Here is a 24,455-nt window from a genome sequence, read left to right as displayed (position 1 = left end):
ATGTGTGTATGTATGTATGTGTATGTATGTATGTAAGTATGTATGTATGTGTGTGTGTGTGTACGTATGTGTGTATGTATGTGTATGTATGTATGTGTATGTATGTATTATGGCTGTCACTGAAGCAAATACGTCCCACAAATCATTTCAATGCAATAGTTTTAAGAAACATTTGAGAGCATAAAGTCTGTGGTTCTAGAACCTGATTGTCTGGGACTGAAGCCTAGTTATGAAACTGACTTGCTTATTGACCTAGATTAAGCTACTTAATCTCTTTGATTCTATGTGCTTATGTATAAAGTGAGAGCAGTCCCAGGGCTACTTCACGAGCTGATGTATTAGCTTGGCTGAGCACCTGGTACCTGGCGAGCTCTCAAAACAGTTGATCTTACGTAAACTAATTAAATAGAACTTTATTGACTAATAATTTTTGCCATAAGAAAATATTAATTAGGAGCTGGGGAGATGGTTCAGTGGGTAAGCATGTTTGCATGAAGATAGCAAATTTGGATCCCAGTACCCAGATAAAAAATCTAGTGTGGCTATGCGCATGCCTATAACCCCTGTACTGGGGACTGTCAGCCAACAGGAGGCTCGCGGGGGCTTTCTGGTCTCCAGTTGAGCTCCAAGCTCATTGAGAGACTCTGTCTCAAAGCAATAAAATGAATAGTGATAGAAAAGAACACCCAACATCCCTCTCTGACCTCTTCATGTACATGCATAGACATGGATCTGCACACACCACACCCCCCCCCACACACACACACACCACACACACCACAAAGACAGAAAAGAAAACAAAATTTAATTATGATTCACTTCCACTGAAATAGAATGACAACAACCGTAGAAATGAAAGGGTATATTATTAAAGTTACAATATCTTTATATTTTATAGATAAAACTGTACTGTGTATATTATCAAGCTTAATAGAAGTTTAATATTAAACATCAACATATTTATAAAAATTAATTTGAACAACCTTTATAGTAGTATCATATTTTTACCCTACTTGCTGTTTAGAAAAACAGATGTGTCAGACTCTTGCCTAGCTTACTTACTCTACAAACTGATACCATCCTAGGAGACATCCATTATGCCACTGCAGCGATGGACAGTTCCTCTTTCTCCCAGCTACATTCCACACTTCCTATTCTGTGGTGCATAGTTGGCTATGGCTTTTGGGTTTCCTCCTTTGACTTTTCAAGCTTTGGCTTAAACGCACAAACCCTACTGTAATCTCAGATGCCTACTAAGTGACAACTGATTCTGCCCCTTTCTCAGTGATGTTCTGTTGTGCTCTTGGCTTCTAGATCACCATTGATGGGTTTTCCTAACTGAGCACAAATACAAAAAATAGTTGTTGTTGTTTATTTGTTTGTTTGTTTGTTTGGTTTTTGACAAAGTCTCTTAATGTAGCCCTTCTGTCCAGGAACTCACTATGTAGACCAAACTGGGCTCCACTTCACAAAGATCCTCCTGCCTCTGCCTCCCACATGTTGGGATTAAAGGTGTGTAGCACCATGGCCAGTTAAGAATTCTTAACATGTATAAACAACTCTCTGGAGATATTTTAATATTTTTAGTGGAACAAACTTATTAACTCTTTGTTGTCCATTTCAGAACCAGTGTGTAGCCCAGTGTTACCAAGTACTAGAAAAGTAGTTTCCTTCAAAAAAAAAAAATTACAGGTACCCTTCATGGGTGGACAATGTTTTCCTGATAAGGCATGGGTTATTAAATAAAAATATCAGTGCCAGGAGTTATGAGTTATTGGTCAGGAAAGCTCTAGAGGTCCCTAAAATAACATGGGCTATTGCCACTTGTGGTGATTTGAATGAGAATGGCCCTCATCGGCTCATGTTTAATCAAATACTTGGTCCCCACGTGGTGGAACTGTTTGGAAAGAATTAGAAACATTGCTTTGTTGGAGGAGCTAAGACACTGAGGGTGGCTTTTGAAATTTCAAAAGCCCACATCCTCCTCCCAACCCCCACGTAATGCTGTTGATCAAGATGTGAACTCCCAGCTGCCTGCTATAGCTACCATGATCAAAGACTCTAACCTTCTGGAACCATGAACCACAAATTAAATGCTTTCTTTTTTTTTTTTTTTTTTTTTTTTTTTTTTTTTTGGAGCTGGGGACCGAACCCAGGGCCTTGTGCTTGCTAGGCAAGCGCTCTACCACTGAGCTAAATCCCCAACCCCTAAATGCTTTCTTTTAAAAGTTGCCTTGGTCATGAGGTCTTATCACAGCAATAGAACAGTAACTAAGACACCACTGCCATTTGTTGTCTACCATAACTAGATGTTAAGACCCTATTTTTGAAGACACACTTTTTTTTTGGTTGCAGGACAGAGAAATCAATTTGGAACTGACTTGGAAAACTGTTCCCTGCTGGCTGGCTTGCATTGTGCCAGAAGGTACTATACAGGCTACTAGGGAGAAAATAAAACCACCAACAGTCTGACCCAGTAGTACCACTGAATGCTGTAATACCAGCTTTCCAGGTAAGGTCTTCTCACTGGTGCAAATGCAGATGAATGGTATGGGAGTAACCAAGCACTTTATGACTGGATCCCACAGGAAGAAATTCACCTGTTGCTATAAACTTGTCAAAAGTCCACGGCTTGGAAGATAAAGCCACAGACCCTACCACGGAATCTACAACTGTTGTTTTGGTAAAATGGACATGTTATCAAAAGTGTCTCATGAATATTTATATTTATGCCCATAAACTTGTGTTGTTCTCAGCCCTCGCTAGAGAAGTGTTTTCTGTATAGGCAGTAGTTAATACAGAGCCTCAGAACTGACTAAAGTACTTAAAGTGACCTCGAAGTACATCAGGGACTGCCCTCAGGGAACACCCCCAACCCAAGGCTCAGAGGACAGAAGAAATGTAAGAGCAGGAGGATGGAGAGGAAAGGGTGCTTCTTTCTGAACACATGCTCCTGCACTCCTGAATTCACTGCATGTACTTACCTTCACAAGACCAGCACAAGATCAACTCAATAAGAACTCAGTATTCCAGTAGGCAGAACTCACTAGACTCAGTAGGTGAGGAGGAGGAGGTGGGAGAAGGAAGAGGAGGGGGAGGAGGAGGAGGTAGAGAGGAGGATAAATAAGAAGAAAGGGGATAGGACATGAAGGTGGGAAGAAGGCATGATGGGGGTGTATGGGGTATAAATATGGATGAAAAATAGTTACATGAGATGGAAACTTAAGGGTTCTTTGGAAAGTTGGTTGGATGGTGTTTTGCTGGAGCAAACATGTGAAGGCATACTTTGTTAAAGTGGACACAGATGGGAAAGGCTCAGACAAACTCATGAAGAAACATTTCACTGAAGAAGACACAGGAGAGAAGATGTTCTACTAAAGCAAGCATGTGAAAGAACATATGATGAAAGATTCTTTGCTAGTGGCATGCATGTATTGGTCCGCCTTTCATTGCTTAATTGAGCTGCATTGGCAGGACTCCAAACACACCAAAATACTTCTGTAGTGCGCTGCAGTTTCCTGCCACTTCTACAGGCTCAGGCATTGGATGCATATGCTGAGGCGAGACTTGTGCTGTTTGGATAGGACTCGAGGATGGAGTGACTGAGAGAGAGCTTGGCTTGCTGTAACTCTGTGCTTCTTCAGAGTTTTCACTGATCCTCATTCGTTCCATTGAGAGAGGCACAGACAAGGACTTCTGATGTTACTCCCAGTCCCTCCTGTGGACTGGAGCTGAGGCTGAGTCCTGGCTGTCTCTGCTAGGCTGTGTCACTGCTGTTGCTAACCTGGCTCTACCAAACTGGACTGCTGGTGTATCCATGAAGTGTTTACAATAGACTGAGCTGCCACTGCCTGCTGACCTGCGAACTGAACTGCCCATTTCCAGATACTACAGATGGGAGTTGCGCCAAAAAATCTTTGTAAACAACTCCACTTCCCCCATACCCTTTCTTTCCTACTACCTCTGGTGGGTGGTGGGCTACAAGGAAGGTTAAAGCATTTAAGAACCATCATTAAAAATAAGGTTTGAAAAAATTAAAATTACATATACATATATGAATTATTAAATAAATAAATAATTTTAAAGTTTTTAAAATATATTTTAAGCCCCCCAAAGCTGAAATAATCATTAAGTAATTCATATCTTTTAGCAAGTATATCAACTATCACCTTAAGAAAAGTAAATGTTAGGGGGTTGGGGATTTAGCTCAGTGGTAGAGCGCTTGCCTAGGAAGCGCAAGGCCCTGGGTTCGGTCCCCAGCTCCGGAAAAAAAGAAAAAAAAAAAAAGAAAAGTAAATGTTTAAGTTTTAAAAAAAAGACTTACTTTTTAAAAAAATGTATTTGTATGTGGGTTTGTGTGTGTGTAGGGCTGCAGGAGTTTTGTGTACCACGTGAATACAGATGCCCGTGAAGGCCAGGAAAAGGTGTAGAACACCCTAGAACTGGAGGGAGCAGCCTGAGGTGGGTGCTGGGGCCTAACTGAGGTCCTGGCAAGAGCAGCAGGTTCTCTTGCGCTACCCCAGGGTTTCCCCATGTCTTCCATGTTGTAACAACTTCCTCAGAGTCTGGCTCGCCTCTGAGAATGGAGAGTAGCGCACTCACCTCTGCAGACAGCCCAAGCGTCCTCATCACACTTTTCACCACTTGTTCTCAACTCAAAAAAATTGTACTCTTCAAGGCTAATAAGACCATTGCCATCTAAATCAATTATTTCAAATATCTCTGATAGAGTTGACCTAGAATTACAAAAATTGAAAATTATTATTTTTAAAACAAAACATCTAAAGACAGTAATTTTAAGAAGTGAGTATGTGTGTTTTGCTTGCACATATGTTTATGCACTAGATGCAGGCTTGATGTCTGCAGAAGTCAGAAGAGTCCACTGGATCCTGGGACTGAAGTTACAGAGTGTGTGAACCACCACGCATGTGCTAACACTTGAACCCAGAGTCCTAGCCACTGAGCAACAGCTCTACTTCCTAAAGGCAGGTTTTAAGGACAAGTTTCAAAGGAAGTAATATTAACAGCATTGAAGAATTTTTTTTCTGAGCTATATTATATCCGAATACATCTTGATCTGTCTGTGGCCAAATTCCCTGTGACTGTCTTGGACACAGCAGAAGAACCTAAGGTTTAGACTTCAGATTTGACAGTCATCAAAATCAAGAATAGGGGGTACAGTTCACGGGTAGAGCATGTGACTCCAAAATTAAGAGTAGAACTAACAACATCTATTCTTAAAGCCAATGCCTAGTGGAGAAGAACCTAGTAGAGGCATACATTTAATATGGACAAGTGCATAGAACCTAGACTAACGATAATCCTAGACTTGCAAATACAAAGTCACTCTTGGTTACTGAGTGAATTTAAAACACACACACACACACACACACACACACACACACACACACACCCCACAGAATGAGTAAATCAAGCTAAATAATACATCTATTATTACACATATTTAATTTTTATCATGAGAACACGGGTGAAATCATGAGATATTGGTCTTTGTACCTCTTTTTTATTTTTAAGCACACCATCCATCATGCTGTGGTAAGATACTGAATTGCAACAGAAAGATAGGGATGGGAGCTGGCCAAAGAAAACAGGTAAAGACGAGTGACTGATTCATATTCTGTGTTGCGTGGCACAGTTCTGGCACTAATAAAACTTACCTAAACTCACTTGTAAGAGATAATTCCCCTGTTTCATCTCTATGTACAAGTTGGACTTCTTCTGTTACTGGTTTTGTTTCTTTTCTTAGCCTACATCCAGTTGTGGAAGGAATTAGCCAATAAATTCCTGGTTCTAGTTCACCAGTCCATCCAAACACCTTTTATCAAGAGAAACAAAATAAACAACCAAAAATCTTAACAACTTAAATCTTTCTTCTGAGGGGGAAACTTTAGACAGTATTTAAGTCAACATTTATCAATTGAGTTACAGTTTATTAATCTTCCTTGTTTTAAAATTCTTTTTCTTTTCTATCTTGTACTTAACCCTAGTATAAGACCATGGACTATGTTCCTATATGTTTTCAAAATTACCTAAAAACAAAAGCAGAGAAGAAGCTATATATCATCTAAGTCATCACAGATCTTCACAAATGTTTGTGATGCAAATGTCTTCAACAGGCAGCAGAGTATTCTTAGGAATTTTTTTATGCAAACACTAAGCTCCTTAAAGAAAAGGAGTAAACTTCGCCAATCTCCTACTATGATTAAAATATGAATATATGATTTGTAAAAAACATTTCAATGAAGTCCAAGAAAGTTAAATTTTTAAGTTCATATTTACACAAGTTAAACATATTTGTAAAACCTGAATTGTATGGATTACAATGTTACTCTTTTCTGCTGTTGTTTACCTTTTGATTTTTAAGCTAGTAATTCACATGTTTTTCAAATGGTTTAAAATATAATATAAGCTGGCCTTGACTTTGTAGACCTCTTGTCTCTGACTCTCCAGTGCTGGTATTACAGGAAAAGTCACATAATACATCTTTGCTTTTCTAAGTTTGACTTTGAGTCTCTCCCTCTGGAGCTGGAGAGATGGCTCAGTGGTTAGAGCACTGACTGCTCTTCCAGAGGTCCTGAGTTCAATTCCCAGCAACCACATGGTGGCTCACAACCGTCTGAAATTAGATCTGATGCCCTCTTCTGGTGTGTCTGAAGATAGCAAGAGTGTACTCATAGAACTAAAATAAATAAATCTCTCTAAAAAAAAAAGACTCTCTCTCCCCACCATCTAATGTGTGTGTGTGTGTGTGTGTGTGTGTGTGTGTGTGTGTGTGTGTGTGTGTGAAATCATAAGGTATTGATCTTTGTGGATCTCCCTTATTGTTTTTGGCAAAATACATTTTGGTGGATTGTATAAGATTACTTATAAAACAAAATATAGAGTCCTAGACAGACCTGCTTATTTAAAACTGTTTCCTGGGCTGGAGAGATGGCTCAGTGGTTAAGAGCACTGACTGCTCTTTCAGAGGTTCTGAGTTCAATTCCCAGCAACCACATGGTGGCTCACGACCATCTGTAATGAGATCTGAAGACAGCTACAGTGTACTTACATATAAATAAATAAATCTTAAAAAAAAACCTGTTTCCTGGATATTTATGAGTATCAAGACATTTGTATAGGAAATTATTTTACTCGCCTGTTCTATAGAAAAAGCAATCAATACTCTCTATACACCTCCTAGGAGCTTTCTGGAGCCTCAACATTTCTTATAAAAACCAGGGACCATCATGTTCCCATCTTAACTATACATATCCCACTGTTATGGATAACAGCTAAGTCCAGTTACTTGTGCCACAGTACACAGTAGCCACCAAATAGTGCTCAAATATTATTTCCAAACCCTAAGTATATCTTAGGTCATCCTGGAGGTTCACAGACAAGTTGTTCATCTCAGTTCTACATTCAGTGCTCCTCCTGCCTCATCATTCACTTGCTCATCTTAGTTCTACATTCTTTCTGCCTGATTATCCTAGAACCATAATCACTCTGAGGTTGGCATCAAGCCCTATTTTGATAGAGTAGTTAATTCAATGTAACTGAGAATCACTATGAAGACTAAACTCCCAAACCCATGCTTTGGAAATGATAATTGTTTTAGTCTGGCCATATATAGGCTGACATATAAGAGCTAAAAGATATCTAACCAGGCATGGTGGCTCACACCTTTAATCCCAGCACTTGGAAGCCAGAAGCCAGAATTACAAGTTTGAGGCCAGCCTGGTCTACAAAGCAAGTTCCAGGACAGCCAGAGCTACACAGAGAAACCCTGTGTTAAAAACAAACAAACAAATGAATAAACTATACACACACACACACACACACACACACACACACACACACACACTATACTATATACATATAGTGTGGGAGCGTGCACATACACACACACACACACACACACACTATACTATATACATATAGTGTGGGAACATGCACATACACACACACACACACACACATACACACACACACACACACACAACGCTACTGTTACTTCCTAATATATGTTATTCCATAAACTTCCTTTACTCTCCACTTCTAGTGGTAAAATGCCACTATGATGGCAAGTGGAAAGTTCTGGGGTACAGAACTCTTCTTAAGGAAAATAACTGTGATGCTAAAAGTGCTAGTAAAAACCCTTTGTAACGTGACACATTACAGATGCCAGAAGCCTATAAAGAGGTACACAGAAACTCAGTTGAAACATAGCCTTGCTAGGACTGATTGTCTTTACACATGCAATCTTAAAAAGAGAGTCATTTTATCCAAAACCAAATGGGAAAAGCTATTGTTTCCAACATTGCTTTATCTTGAACTTCACTTTATAGTCAGCTCTGAAGAAGAGCTTAGTAAAAATGTTAACTTCTGCCATTTTATGTGGCTCTGGCAATAACTACCCTTACCTGTTAGGAAGTTTCCAATAAAGACTTCGATATAACATTCCATCAGGAAAATGTTTGTCTGTCGCTGGCCCAATATAAAGATTACATATGATATTGAAGTAAGTCTTTGGATAGTATTATTTTTGTGGTTATATAGTAGATTGCATTTTGTGGTCCTTATAAAATAAATAGTCATATGTATGTATCTACTTACACATTTGGCCTCTGAGTAGATATATAATTAGAAAAGACCAGAACATCTCAAGGGCAACACAAACAAACATTTAAGATGATTTCTTGCATCAGACTATTTTTGAACCCTGTAACAGGAGTCAAGCCTGAGGATGTAATTCTGAAGTGGTCCTGTTTTGCGCTAGAAGTGCAAGTAAGGCAAACATAGAAAGCAATGTTTCCAGTAGCTAGAAACATGTATATTGATGGTTAGGAAGATCTGATGAAAATCTTTTTGATTTGTTTGAGTACAACAAAAAATATTTGCATGAAATGCATTAGGGCACTTAGTCAATCAATCCTTAATCTATCCCCTCCCAAAAAAACCCATTAGAATATAAGAAAAAGTCACTTATAGTTAAATATATAAAGTAGCATGATTATGTTATTATATATGCTTTTCTATAGTATACATACCTGCCTCTACCTTCATTAGAATACAGAAAATTTGAGTTTAAATACTAGTGAACAGCTATTATTTTCCTCAACTTGACTTCATATTACATTCTTAAACATTAAAAAAATATGTATACTTCTCTGTTTCGTAGTTCGGTAAAACACATGAGCTGTGCCTCTGCTGGATTCTCATTTTTCTTAAGAATATATAAGGCTGTATCAACCGATAACCAGGGAGAATGTTTTCCTAGAAATACACACAACAACATCATCACCAAAAGAACCTACCTCAGGTCAAACAAACACTACACACTATTTTAAGTTCTTTACCCATTAGATTTTTTAAAAATATATATACATTTCATTTTATATACAAATATCTTAATATCTATAATATGCCACTACTATATTTAATTTTATGAGAAACATTCTCTCCATACTCAGTTTCTAAAAAGCCTGGTTTCTTGAAATCATCGAAGATGCATACAACTCTTGTTTAGCATGCATGAGGCCTTCAGTTTGATCTCAATATACTCTTCCTAACCAAAAACAAGAACAGGAAAACAACAGCTGAGGTACAAGAAGACCAAGTCAAAACCTTAGTGACAGCAGAGCCTTTCAGGAAGGAAGAGTGAGATCCAGTGTTGACACTGCCCTGGGCAATCACAGGAGGAAGAAACAATCTATTTTCCAAGTTACACGCTGTCCCTACTTAAAATCCTCTGCTGAGATCAAGCTGAAAGTATGCTATTCTGCCAATAAAAAAAAGTGGATCGGGGTTGGGGATTTAGCTCAGTGGTAGAGCGCTTGCCTAGCAAGCACAAGGCCCTGGGTTCGGTCCCCAGCTCCAAAAAAAGAAAAAAAAAAGAAAAAAGAAAAAAAGAAAAAGAAAAAGTGGATCAACTACAAAAACGAGGCCATGTCACAACTAAAGAGTTTGAGGTGCTTTCCATGGAGAGATGAGGTGCTGTAAGCCCTGGGTTTTCCGTGTGGAGCACAGCAGGAGGTGTGCTAAAGAAAGAAGGCAGGAGAAATAAAGGAAGAGGAGTTTTCAAAAGCAATGAAAGGTAACAAATCCAAGGCACTGAGAACCCACAGAAGATAAATTCCAAACTGCACCAGCCACAACAGAATCAATAACAAAACTCAGATACATACTCAAAAACCATATGCTTGAAAAATCATAACCAAAAGTTTCACTTCCCAAACTTCATTTCTCTTGGTAAAAGAGTTCTCAGTGTAGGGGAAATCTCTTACAGTTTTTATTCTTGTTCCTTGCGTCTTCACTCATCCCCTGGCAACTTCTCCTTGCTTACTCCTCCAGACAGGGCCACTTAAATTCTAAGATTGATTGATTTTATATGTATGTGTGTCTATCTGCATGAGTATATATGTACATGTGTACAGGAGCCTCACTCAAGAGGCCAGAAGAGGGTGTTGGATCCCCTGGAACTGAACTTGCCAGCTGTCAGGAGCCACCATTTCGATGCTGGGATGCAAGAGTAGTAGTACAAGCTTTTAACCCCTAGTCCATGTCTCTGGCCTCCCAGCCCCCACTCTGTACCCCCACACTCTACACCAGAGCACCTGACTCTGCACTTTATCGGGAATGCTCTGCCACCTCCACTTTTCTTCATTTATCATTCCAGAACAATAAGGCTTGCTCCCTTGCCTCCTGTGAGGGCTGCAAAAATGGCTGCCCTCTCTGCATTCACAGGCCTTTACAATGTAATTAGACAGCTTCTGCATTTCTACAGGAAGAGATAAAGTTTACTTTTCAGCCTTATTGATTTGGAGTTTGGGACTTAGGAATAACAGAACTTAACAGAAGTAACATTGTGTCAGTTCTTTTTTTCCCCTTCTTAGATTCCTGTCACAATTTAAGAAAGTACATGATGGCTCACTGGAAGATAAAAGATCATAGGGGCAGTCAAATGGTCCCAGATGAGGCTGCACACATAGGAGAATACAGACAATATCATAAAGCCAGTCATTAACTAGCTGTCACTGACTGGAAACCTGAGTGGACTCTGCACAGAAAAGCCCTAACTGGCTCAGACTAAAATATCTACCTAGCAGTCCAGTGGATTCATGAATGGACAAATTCTTACTTGTTTTAAGCCACTGAATTTGGGGCAATTTTAATTTGTAGCAGTTGATTACTGACATACCCTCTTTGAAATTCTTTGGCCATAAGTCACCTCCTTAATGAGTCATATACTTAAATAGCTCCATTTTAATGGCAGTCTACATTTCTCAGAACACAGTCTCTCTATGCTTTGTATTTTCTCTTCATTTTTCCTTTTTTCCCTGTGTGTGCACATACATATGGAGAGAGAGAGAGAGAGAGAGAGAGAGAGAGAGAGAGAGAGAGAGAGAGAAAGAGAGAGCGCGCAACTAGGACCAAGACTGACCAACTCCCACTACAGCCTTGGTGTCTGAAACTCACTACATAGACTAGCCTGGCTTTGAACCTGGGGCAACCCTCTAGCTTCAGCCTCCCAAATACTGGGATTGTAGGTATGTTTTGCTATCATCCCTCCCATCCCCTGTCTCATTGTGTATCCCAGGGTGGCTTGGAACTCATCCTCCTGCCTCAGCGTCCTCAGTGCTGAAATCATGAGTGTTATCCATTATGCTGGTTCCCTTACTACTTACACTTCTATTGCTTCTACTAAAACTAAGTCCTTGAGAGGAGGGCTTCGGCCTTTTCTGTACTTTAGTAAATTGACTGTTAGTACATAAGAATCTCAGTAAATATTTGATGACTAAATTAACAAAGCAACTCTTCATGAGAAGAGAGAACTAACATTGAGCTTGCATAGCTATCTACTTTACCTATTAACAATGTTGTCATTATTATTTAAAAGTATCAACAGAAGAAACAAAACTGCCAATAAATAGGCAATCAATTTTATAGCTTAAAAAAGAAAGACAAATGGTTAATAAGTTTTTATGTACATTTTTGGGTTTGCCTACAGATAGAGAATATTAGGTCCTCTAGAACTGAAGTTACAGACAGTTGTGAACTACCATGTAAGTGCTGAGAATTGAACCAAGGTACTCTGGAAGAACAGCCATCACTCCAGATCCATGACTATTATTTTTTAAGATCTATTTGTTTATTTTATGTACGTGAGTACACTGAAGCTGTCTTCAGCCACATCAGATCCCTAGAGATGGTTGTGAGCCATCATGTGGTTTCTGGGAATTGAACTCAGGACCTCTGGAGGAACAGTCAGTAATTTTAACCTCTGAGTCATCATTTTAGCCCCTCCATAACTATTTTTAAATGTTCAATATACCTAGCAATTAGGCAAATGCAAATTAAAACTTTTCAGAGACACTACCTCACTCCAATTAGAATGGCTATCACCAATACTGGAGAATTTGTGGCAAGAAAGTCATTGCTGTTGGGTGCAAATTAATACAGCCATTCTGAAAAGTAGTTGGAGATTTCTCAAAGAATTAAAAATAGGACTACCATTTGACTTGCTTCCTCACTCTCGGACATATACCCAGGGATCTCTAGGTCCTACCATACCTACTGGTCCCCATGTTTACTGCTGCTTTACTCACTGTTGCAAAGAATTGGAATCAACCTACATGTCCACCAGCAGATAAACAGATAGTGAAAATTTGGTGTGTGTATATGCATATATATGAATAACTATTCTTCTCTAAAGAAAAATGTAATCACAAAACTTGCAGGAAAATGAATGGACTTAGAAAGTATACTATTAAGTAAGGTCACACAATCTCAGAAAGGAAAAAACCCTGCATATCTCCCTTACATGAAGAATCTCTCAATATGTATATAAATGTGTGTGTGTGTGTATGTGTGTGTATGTGTGTGTATAGTTATATAGTTATATAGATACAGGCAAGTGTACATGTAGATGCACTACAACATGTAGAAAGGGAAAAGGAAAGGCTAAATGTCAGGGGTAAGGAAGAACTGAATGGCTATTCTACTATATAGAGATTTGGAGAGTTGTACAGTCTTCAAGTCTGAGAAAATTTTTTATTTGCAATATTTTCAACATCAAAGTTCAAAATTAAAAAATTAAATAAATAAAGGAATGCTTATTCCTAGATAAAATTTAACACGTAAGAGACCCTAAAGACTCCATTAGAAAACTTGTAGATTTAATAAACACTGTCAGCAAAGTGGCAGTATACAAACATAAAAACCAGTAGCCTTCTATACCAATAACAAACATGCTCAGAAAAGAATCAAGAAAGCAACCAATTTACAATTGCCTCAGACCAACAACAAACCCGAAAATACACCTAACAGAGGGGGCAAAAGGCCTCTGCAGCCAAAGTTTTATTTTTTTTTAAACATTATTAGTTCAAAAAAAAAAAACCCTTGCAAATAAATAAAACCATTTTTGTAACTTTAAAACAAAAAACCCCAAACAAACAAACAAACAAACAAACTTAAGGCACACAGAGAGGGAAGGACCCAGCATGGACTGACTGGAAGGATTACTATTGTGAAAATGCGGACCTTACCATCAGCAGCCTACAGGCTCAAGGCAATGCCCTCCAGACTTCCAATGCCATTCTTTACAAAACAGAAAACGCACAATCTTAAAGTTCACAGGGAAGCATAAAACACCCTGGACAGACAAAACAATCCTGAGCAAAAAGAATACTTCTGACAAGGATGCAAGTGGAACCATTATAAACTGTCGGTGGGAGATGTAAACCAAGACACACACTGGGGAAATCAATACGGAGGGTCCCTGAAAGTCTCAAACTAAACCTACCATTTCACCCATATGACGATTTACCCAAAGGATTACAATTCAACTTAGTATAGTGATGTTTATGCATCAACTATATGTATAAATGTGTCCAATGACAGAAACAGATATATGGGTATAAACATACATGCAAACACAGAGAGAGAAACTTTTTTAGCTGTCAAAAGCAAGGTTGTGTTGTCTGTTAGGAAGTAAAGTATAACTAGAGACAATCACAAGTGAATTATCATATCTCTTCTCTTAACTGTAGTTCTAAGATTTTAATAAAAAATATTATTAGTTTGTATGGGTGTGAGAGAAAAAAAGACTTGGAGAGGGCCACACTGCAGAGGGCTTGTGTGGAGGTCACAGGCAGTTCTATGGAGTCAGGTCTCTCCACATTGACTGCTGGTCATCAGGCTTGTGTGGCAGTGCCTCTATATGCTGAGCGACGCCAATACAGGTTCCTAGATTTAATACAGATACATAAGAACCCGTGTGCATGTATGTCATACAAATAGAGGTCAAACTGCTTCAGGTAACAAAAGGGATTAGAGAGAAATGGGAAGGAAAGGAGGATTTGGGGGGATTTCTTCAATGTATAGTATATTTTTCATCAAAATATACTCATGTATAAACATATATAAAGAATAAGCATAATTTAAAAATTCAAAACTAAATAAAACCATACATTTCTTGGGCAGAATAATTTTTTAACTAGATCTAGAGAATACAAAGTATTTTTAGGGAGGATATAACTTGGTATTTAAAAATAAAAAGAGCTGAGCCTAGTGGTGTACGCCTTTACTCCCATTGGATCTCTGTGAGTTCAAGGCCAACCTGGTCTATATAGTGAGTTCCAGAACAGCCAGAGGTATACTGTAAAACCCTGCCCATACACAAGCAAGCAAGCAAGCAAACAAGCAAACAAACAGGATATATGAACTTGCCTTCAACTTGACTCAGATTCAATGGCTTAATTGTCAGGTAAAGCACAGATCTCTGAGCTATGTGCATTTTGTACTGATGACTGACAACTTCACCATCTTCCTCTAAAAAGAAGCAGCCTCTTGATTGTGCACACTGCCAATCCTGAAACAAAGGGGAGTGCTTTCAAACAGTAGTTATTAAATGTTCCAGCATGCATACTGAGGAGAGACTAAGGGACAATCTAAAGGAAATGTCAAATAGAAGCTATTGCTTTCTGGGAATGTACAAAAATGAATAAATCAATCACGATTGTCAGGTGTGTGTATGTGTGTGACAGAGAGAGAGAGAGAGAGAGAGAGAGAGAGAGAGAGAGAGAGAGAAAGAGAGAGACATGACTGTGCTCCCAGTTCCAAAAGCAGTGCATACATGGCACACTGCACTTGCTTGATAGCCATGTCTCATTGATGGAAGGTAAAGATATAAACTGAGTGGGCGACAACAATTATCACTTCCTGTTTTCTGTTTTTAAAAAGATTTATTTTTATTTCTTAAAAGTATGTGTATGTGTGGGTTTATGCCAACAAGTAAGTGCGTGAGAAAACAAGAAGAGGGCAACAGATTCCCTGGAGCTGGAGCTGCCGGCCACTGTGAGCACTAGTTATCTCTAGTTATCACGGTGGTAGGAGTGCTGGAAGGCTGCTGTGAGTCACCTTTTTGGGGTCAGCACCTCACTTTATAGCCAACATTGGCCTTATGCTTGCAGCAATCCTCCTGCCTCATCTTCTTGAGTGCTGATATTATAGGCATGAACCACCACACCTGTCAAGTTTTTTTTTTTGTTTTTTTTTTTACTTTCTTTTGTATTTTTTTTCATTTCCCATTAGTCATTTTAATTGTTTACATTCAAATGTTGTCCCCCTTCCCAGTTTCCCCTCTCCAAGCCTCCTATCCTAATTCCCCCTCCCCCTGCCTCAATTCTGGGTTAAAATTTTCGAGATGGGTGGGTAGCCCCATCCCTCCACAGGATATGGTCTCTACAGGTTCTCCCTCCCCTTTGTTGGATATTTCAGCTAATGTTATCCCTGTTGAGTCCTGGGAACCTCTTGCTTCCCTGGCATCTGGGACTTTCTAGTGCCTACCCCCGTCCCCTCGCCTTTCTGATCCCCGACTGCCACACATCTCCATTCAATTTCCTGACCCTTTGTACTTCTCTCCCAGCTCCTCCCACACCTGATCAGTTGTGATTACAGCATCAGCAGACTCAGGTCCATCAGGTGGTCCTTAGGAACACGTGCTTTAAATTTACCTACCTGCAGTGGTAAAGGACACTTCAAAATTACACAATATAGGTTGAACATCTCTATCTAAAATCTTGGGGACCAGAAGTGTTCTAGATGTTCCTATTTTAAGGTTTTGAAAATTCTGTTTATACATAACATGATGTCTTTGAGATGAGCTCCAAGTCTAAACATGAGGGTACTGTTTCTTATGTGTGGTTTAATCATAGCCTAAGCATGTAGCTAGCACATGCCTCATGCTGGGGAACAACTATTACATGAAGTCACATGTAGGGCTTTGTACTTGTGGCAGCATGTTAGTGTTTGCAATTTGGGGGTGGGATTGAGGAATTTTAAATTTTGTGTTTTCACATCAAATCTTGGAGCAATACCATTTAAAAAGGGACTTGTTTTCTTGAGATCTACCAAACTTATTGTACACATAATTCTTACTCAACTAGAAATTTTATTTAAAACAGGACTTTCAATCATACAAAGGGTTATTTGTTTGTTTGTTTGGTTGGTTGGTTGGTTTTGGTTTTTATTTTATTTTATTGGTCCTGGAGCCAGACATGTCATGAATTAAAAGTTTAAAAAAATACTGAAAATTTGTCTGAATTGTTCAAATAAATCAATTTGAATGGAATATAGACAAGGTTGATAGTTTGAGCTTTTATAGGAAGATAGAAGTAGACTGATTTTAAAATGTTTTTACAATAATAGAAGAGGAAATTCCATGTGTGACTTATATTTTTTCACAAATAAAACAGCTTGTAATTCGTAGAGTGGGCATGAGGTGGCGCTAGATTCTACCATTCAAGAGTTTTCCAACAAACGCAAACAACTGTTATGTGTGCTTCACAGATTTTACTTATTCATTCATAAGAAATAAGGCAATGCTAAAGACACAAACTACAGATTTTAAGTCAGAAAATAGTGATCAAAACAAACATACCAACTAAGTTACATCTTTCTGCGTCTCTCTGGGAAACCCTGTCCTCACATATAATTTTACATTGTTGGCCATTTAGGTGAGCAAGAGTTACTCAGTGGATGTGCCACAGACGACAGTGTGACCAAGATGCCTACATCACATTTTTATTGGAAGATATTTGCTTTGTGTTAAAGAAGTAGATAAAAAACATTGTCAACCTTTTTGTTTTTAAAGAATACTTTAAAAATAGATTAAATAGATGATTTATAAAAGAAAACTAATATGGATTATCTTTCTATTGACAGGTTAAATTGCTTAACATTTTGAAAAAGAAACATAACTGATGCTTTAACCAAAATTAAGACTGAATCATTTTCAATGTTTGATATATTTGTATACATAATTATATTATATAGTTATACTGATTTATGGAGAACTTGTGTACACAATATGCTTCCCATGCATATGGCTTATAGACATATAACATGCTGTGTGTGTGTGTGTGTGTGTGTGTGTGTGTGTGTGTGTGTGTGTGTGTGTGTGTTTGATGTACCTGTCATATAAAATTAGGCAAATCCCAATTAGGAGTATGAATACAGGCAGTGTCACATCTCTGGGGATACAACTGCTGACTTGTGGCCTACTCTAATTTCAGTAGTGACTGACTTTATAGCAAGGAAGTTAAAGCTACTCATCTCTCAAGACAAAATTCTTGGCATTTCTTGAACATTACAGACTATAACTAGATAGAATTCAAGATTAAAAAGAGAACGGTAATACAGAGTTGAAGTATGACCAGTAGAAGTCATGTATGTATAGCCACTGTAAAGTTCTTATTTTCTCCCTGTAATTCAAATCTTTTATATATGTATGGATATATGATTCACAATCTGGCTGCTAAGCATGGTGCCTATAGTTGCAGGTACTCAAGGAGGCTAAAAGAAAAGAATTGCTTTAGCCTGTGAGCTAGAGGACGGTCTGGACAAACACAGCAAGACCATGCCTTCTTAAAAAGTGAACAGAAACATAGAAGGGAGGGAGGGAGGAAGGGAAGGAGGGAGAACAGGCAGGTGGGCAGGCAGGCAGGTGGGCAGGCCGGACAGGATTTTAACTCTGGCTTCTGCTTGCCCCACTGCAACACTTTTACATTTCTAAGCTGTTCATTTTCTGTGCAATTTTGCACTTCTCTGTTCCACATAGACCAAGGTCACCAACTGGCTTATACTACTTAAAGAAGATTAATTTAGCTGTCTTATTAGTAATTTATTTTGAATTTTCAGAACCACTCACTCACTAAAATGGTTCTAAATGTATGAAAATAAAGTTGCTTCAAAGTAGAACAATAGAAGAACTACCTCCTGCTAAATAACCAAGCTTCCGATTGGCAACATCACTCCATACAGGAGCACATCCAGCACACACAGCCCAGCCAGCACTGGGGAGAGAAGCAGGAGGAGCAGACTCAGGGCCATCCTTGATGACGCTGTAAGTCTGTGGCCAGCCTGGAACAGGCTGTCACCCAAAATAATAATAATTTTGGCTCACTTTACCTAAGAAATACCAGATAGTAAACAAAGAATGTTGAGAAACAAGACAAGCATTTCCAAAAAAATTTAATATTTATCTTAAAGTTATAAATTAAAAATTTGACACTATTGGGCTCCCAAGATGGCTCGGCAGGTACAGTCACTTTCCACTAAGCCCACTGACCTCCGATCCACATAGTGGAAGGAGAGGACCAGCTCCCACAAGCTGTTCTCTGACCTTCACATACACATACAGATAATAAATGAATGTAAAAGTTGGCAACATGCCAACTGCAATTATAATTAAATTCTGAGAACTTTTAAAAATCGAATTTTCAATTCCTATTTTTGATGTCTAGATGCAAAACATGTGGACTCTTTCTATTATAATATAATATATATATGTATGTATATGTATATCACTATCTATAGCCTGCAGATTAATCCCAGCATGGTCATTAGACCCTCCCGTTCCTAGTATACTCAAGAGCTACCACAGGACAAGCTGGCATGAGGACATAATAAGATAACTATCAGTCTCTCAGGTAAATCTTTCTCCCATTTCCATTCACAATCCAATACAAAAACAGCTTTTCTTCAAGTGGACTTTCGCCATCTCATCTCCATAAGAAGAATTGTAGTCATATCTTAGTTCTATAATACTTTCTGTATTTAAGAGACTATGTCCCTAGTACTGTGCTAAATGCTTTGAAAAAGATTTACATCTTTTAAAATATATAAAATAAAATTATTCCCAAGTCACAATTAAGGAAAATCAGACTCAAAAAAAAAAAAGAGGTTGTTAAAGTTAACCCATTTACATAATAACTAGAGGAATAGCCAGGATTTACACTCAGGCCTGTTTACTCTGCATTCTTTATCAATTCCAAGAAGACTCTTTTTACAAAGTATCCAATCAATAAATACTTATTATAATACTCATTATAACAATGAAATACTATTTCTTGGCATATGACAGCTTATAATCAAATGGAAATTTTGTTAATTCAAGGTCCATATTTTATATTAAGCAAAATAATTGACACAAATTACTGATTAGAAATTATTAGGTGGTGGGCACACTTTTAATCCCAGCACTCGGGAGGCAGAGGCAGACAGATCTCTGAGTTCAAGGCCAGCCTGATCTACAGAGCAAGTTATTGGGCAAGCAGAGCTATAGAGAAACCCTGTCTTGAAAAACCACAAAAAAAAAAAAAAAAAGAAAAGAAAAGAAAAAGGAAAGAATTATTTGTTGGATTGAACAAAACAAATTGTATTTATATAGTTAATTAATATTATTTATATCTCTTATTTATATATGATGACTAAAATACACTTTAGAATTAGGTAAATCATAATTAATTAGGCTAATATTTACCTTAATTAAAAAATACAAAAAGATGCTATTGGTGCAAACTAATATTGTTGGAACAGGAAATATGTGTGTGCAGACTGAACAGGCGCACCAAATTGCTTAGGGTGTACAGATTCCTAAACAGTCAGAGGAAAATTCCTCAGAGATGATGTTTTAAAATTTTAATATAGAACAAATGTCACTGTCTAGCAATTTAAAGATATAAGGGACTTCAGAGTTCAATAACAAATACAGAGTTGTTATTTGAAACAAGAATGCAGCTCTAGAGGACAATCAGTTCAGTTCTCTAGCAGCAGTTATAGTGTGTGGTCATAACCATTTCCCCCCTTCACAGAGGTCTCCAGGTGCACATTCTTAATGTATCCTAGCAGTTTCCAGTTAATGTTTTATATTTCTGTAGCTATTATTTTCTGCTGAAAGAAAACTAGTAAAAGTTGAGTCTAGAAAGGGAAAACAAAGGAAGAAGATCAATATTAACACTCTACAAATATTGACTTAGCAAAGTGACTTTGTGGTCTTTCTCTCACAGGAATTGATATTGAATCGATGATTTACTTAAGAAGCACCTAGGGAAAGTATTTGTCAAGCAAAAAATTTTACTTGCTAAGGTCCATAGTTAATTAATCTATTTCTCAAGTTCAAAAACTCAAGAGTCACTATTTTTAAAGACCTTACATATAAATATAATAATATTCTTACTCATTATTTTTACTTTAAAATATCACAACCAGGGTCAGCAAGATAGGTCAGCAGACAAAGATGTCTAAAGCATACCACCCAAACTCCATCCTGGATCCCACACGGTGCAGGGTAAGAGCTGACTATCACAAACTGTCCTCTGATCTCCACATACGCACTATGGCATGACCATGTTCCCCCACAGATAGCTGGATGGATGGATGGATAGATAGATAGATAGATAGATACATACATACATACATACATACATACATACATACATACATACATAATAGATAAAATATAATTTAAATATTACAAATAGAAATGTTGCATTCCATAGAAAAAATCAAATTAGTTCACAAACTCCATTGGTTGGTTCCCTGTAGACATTCAATGATTGTTAACAATCTTAAAGTCAAATACTTTCCAGAAAAAGTTCTATTTGTTCGTTTAAAATACTGTACCTTTAAGTTTGGTTCAGTTAATGTTGAGTCTCGGTTACTGTTAGCGCTCATAGGCATTGTGAAGGAAACAGATGTCTTGAACTTTCTAGTTGTTGACAGTAAGGTGTGGCTTGTGTCACCTGTAGAGAGTAACGGTCGTTTGGACTCATATATGAAAAGTGATCAGAAGCAGTGTATTTCTAAACAGTGTCACACTGTCTATGCATCCATGTCACTCTCTGTTCTTCCTATTAAAATGCAATCAGGGGCTTTATATTGACCAGGCTTTAATGGTTTTTAATTTATGTGCTACTAAGATTCTTTATTTCAATATGTCACCTTTTAGTCTGAAATTTTAGTTTTAATAAAATATAATGAGCCTATCCAAGTAAAGTTCCATAATAAAAATTTTACTCCAGTGGATTTTTACTGCTAGGAAAGTCTAGAAATTGTGGCTAACACTTGGTTTCTCAGTTACCTTGTCATTGATAACCTGAGATGAAAGGACAACTTTTTGAATTATGATCCACCATTTCTGATCAGGAAACTATTAGTTTTGAGAGTAAATACCTTTGCTTGAGAACGTTTCTTGGTCATTTTTTCTTATGATCCTAGGTGATGGTTTTGGTACTGGTGATGGATCCCTTTCAGGGGACCCTTCCATTTGGCTTCCAAACTGTTGACGCCTCAGTTTACTGTCGGCCTCCAGTCTTTCTAGTGTAGTCTTGAGACACTGCTCACTGGTTGCCATGTATAATTTACAAAACTAAAGGAAAGAGAACAAAGTCAGCTAGTGGAGAAAACGCTCGGTCCTATATTTGGGAGGCGAGAGAGGCAAATACACATTATTAGGCAAGGAGGAGGCTTGTGGCTGAAACGCATTTCTTACTTTCCTTGTTGCTCATGTTATTTTCCTGAGCCAGACTGCCAGCCCCAAGTGACCTAGTGAGACGTAGTCATCAATCAGTGAGGTCACACTCTGAGTGAAATGAATGGTACACCAGGAGAGGTGATTTATTTATTTTTTTTACAAGACACATAGACTTGCATTTGTTCTAAATAATTTTTACGAGTGTTCCACCATACAAAAGGTTCATTTCTGAAGGGAGTCTCTGTGCTGGTTTGTATACTTGTAGATGCATTTTAACTTGGTTGTACAGGCAGAGTGGCCCTTATTCAAGATGCTGGGACCAAGAGCATTTTGGATAACTTCTGATTTTGGATCATATGCAGACATACAGTAGGACGTCTTGAGGATTCTGAGTCTAGTTAAGAGAATCACTTATGTTTCATGTGCTGCTTATACAAATAGCCCAGAGGGAGTTTTGTCCACTATTTTCAGGAGGTTCACATGAGCTCACACATGGTATTTGGCCTCAGATTTTGGAGCATTTCATATCTTGCGTGTTCAGATTCAAGATGTTGCTCTACATTATTTTTATATCATCAGATCATAACTGTGGAACTCAAGAGGATAAATTGAAAGTATAATGGGTACACAGCACACAACTGTGCCCTTGCCAATATTAAAAAGTTACTCCAACAGGGGCTGAGGTTTACCTTCCTGGTACAGTGTAGAGCATGTATGAGGCCTGGGAATGCAACAATAACAAGCCGCGTGTCAGATGAGGTCTAATCAGTTCACAAGGTCTGCACAGGTCAAAAGCATCTTTGCGTACATTATAAATAGATATCATTTTCTCAGTTAGACCTTAGCAGTGTTGAAGGAAATTAAAATTCCCTACAGAGCATGCAAGTTTATATCAGTATGAACTTATCTACCTTAACGTAGTCAAACTTTCCATTAGCATTTACATCAGCCAAACTTATTACAGCATTTACTTCTTCCTGAGTCATCTTCTCACCTCTCTAAAAATAAAATAAGGTTTATTTTAAAACAAGTAATGCTTTGTTATTCACAGTGATTGAATTATTCAATATTTCCCATATTCACAAAAAGTAATATATGTATGTATGTATGTATGTATGTATATATATATATATATATATATATATATATATATATATATAAGGTGTGGGTTATAGTGCTCAATTGGAAATATATTTTAATCTCTTCTATAAATAAGCTTGAATATTTGTTTTCATTGTAAGTCAGGATGAGAATTATATTAATCAATAATGAAATTATATTAAAAAATTTCACAAAATTTTGTGAAAATATGCCTAATTTCCACTTCAAAATAAAAATATACATTACAGAGACTGTAATAACGGACATTGAAGTACAGTAATAACATCTTCTAAGAGTACTCCAGAAACAAACTAGGATGAACTTGGTGGCGCACACCTTTAATCCGAGCGCTAGGAAGGCAGAGGCAGGAGCCTCTCTGAGCTAAAGCCAGTTCCAGGACAGCCAGGGCTACACAGAGTAACCTGTCTTAAAAAAACAAAACAAAACAACAAAACAGACAAAATTATTTCTAATCACATTTATACTTATTTTCTTTACTAATCACATGAAGGACTCATGAATTTTCCGAGTTCTGAGCAGTAAAGAACTACAGAGGCATAAAGGAGCCTGAAACATAAAGGAGAGAACCTTTTACTTCCCCTTTATTTACAGAGCTCTTTAATGGAGGATGCAAATGCTTTATACATACTGCGTGCCGTTTACCTCACCTGGTGGGAAAGGCTTACTGTGGGCTGTGGTAGGCAGAGCTCGGCTCCAGCTGCTTCGCAAATATGCGGTATTGAAGTCTCACAGGCCTTACCTTGGTTAGATATTTATGAAGGTCAGAGTGTAGGATAGAGCCATCATCATTTACATCTAATTGTTTAAATGATTTTAGTAAGTCTGCTTTCGAAGTAGGTTTTTCCTTGCTTAAAATTATACAAAAATCATCAAAATTTAGTTTGGCAGTTTGAGGAGTCCAATACTTATTAATGGTCTTTTGAGATGGATTTCTTCCTGCATGCTGAAGAGCTGCCAATTTAAACAAAAAATAAAAAGTATATGTTACTATAACATTTGGAATTAATATCTGAGCATTCTTTTTCTTCAATCCCTATATATTATTAAGCAAATATAATATATATCAGTATATCACCATTGGTGTTGATTATATAGTTAATTCAATGTATGCTTCATTGCTTCATTCTCTAAAGTATATATATATATGATAATATATATCTCCATGCCTATCAGCTTTGGTACCACAGCATAAACAGAGTCAGACAGCAAGGTGTGGCATCAACAATTGAGGTCAGTGCTTATAGCAGCTGACCAGGGTCAGAACTAAGAGAGGCTGACAGGGGTTGGTTCTGATAATGATCGATGGAGGCTACTGTCTGTGACAGCCAGTGATTAGAGAAAAAGTGGTGGGGGAGGTGAAGAGAGAGAGAGAGAGAGAGAGAGAGAGAGAGAGAGAGAGAACGAACGTGAGTTGGAGCAAAGGTAGGCTCCAGTGTTGTTTTGTTTTGTTTCTCTTAACCCTTTTTAGACCCCTTAAGACAAAGTTTTTCTATTTAGGAAAAAAAAAATTTCC

The 24,455-nt window shown here is 37.8% G+C and overlaps 1 protein-coding gene across 5 annotated transcripts in view; it reads right to left on the bottom strand.

Moving 5' to 3' along the window:
- Positions 1 to 24,455, bottom strand: part of Efcab7 (EF-hand calcium binding domain 7) — a 50,756-nt gene that overhangs the window by 13,333 nt on the left and 12,968 nt on the right. For all 5 annotated transcript variants that reach the window (XM_087549817.1, XM_087549816.1, XM_087549819.1 and 2 more), the window contains exons 3-10: positions 23,682 to 23,893; positions 22,732 to 22,818; positions 21,520 to 21,715; positions 20,971 to 21,089; positions 14,734 to 14,875; positions 9,170 to 9,279; positions 5,679 to 5,836; positions 4,603 to 4,736 (exon numbers count right to left, since the gene is read on the bottom strand). In XM_087549817.1, coding sequence (XP_087405943.1) covers positions 4,603 to 4,736; positions 5,679 to 5,836; positions 9,170 to 9,279; positions 14,734 to 14,875; positions 20,971 to 21,089; positions 21,520 to 21,715; positions 22,732 to 22,818; positions 23,682 to 23,893 — 1,158 coding nt within the window. The remainder of the gene's footprint in view (positions 1 to 4,602; positions 4,737 to 5,678; positions 5,837 to 9,169; positions 9,280 to 14,733; positions 14,876 to 20,970; positions 21,090 to 21,519; positions 21,716 to 22,731; positions 22,819 to 23,681; positions 23,894 to 24,455) is intronic.

Source organism: Rattus norvegicus, chromosome 5 (assembly GCF_021556685.1).
Source record: "Rattus norvegicus strain SHRSP/BbbUtx chromosome 5, alternate assembly SHRSP_T2T, whole genome shotgun sequence".
Classification (NCBI taxonomy): Eukaryota; Metazoa; Chordata; class Mammalia; order Rodentia; family Muridae; genus Rattus; species Rattus norvegicus.
Note: the sequence above shows the minus strand (reverse complement) of the source record. Positions and strands in the feature narration are given on the sequence as shown.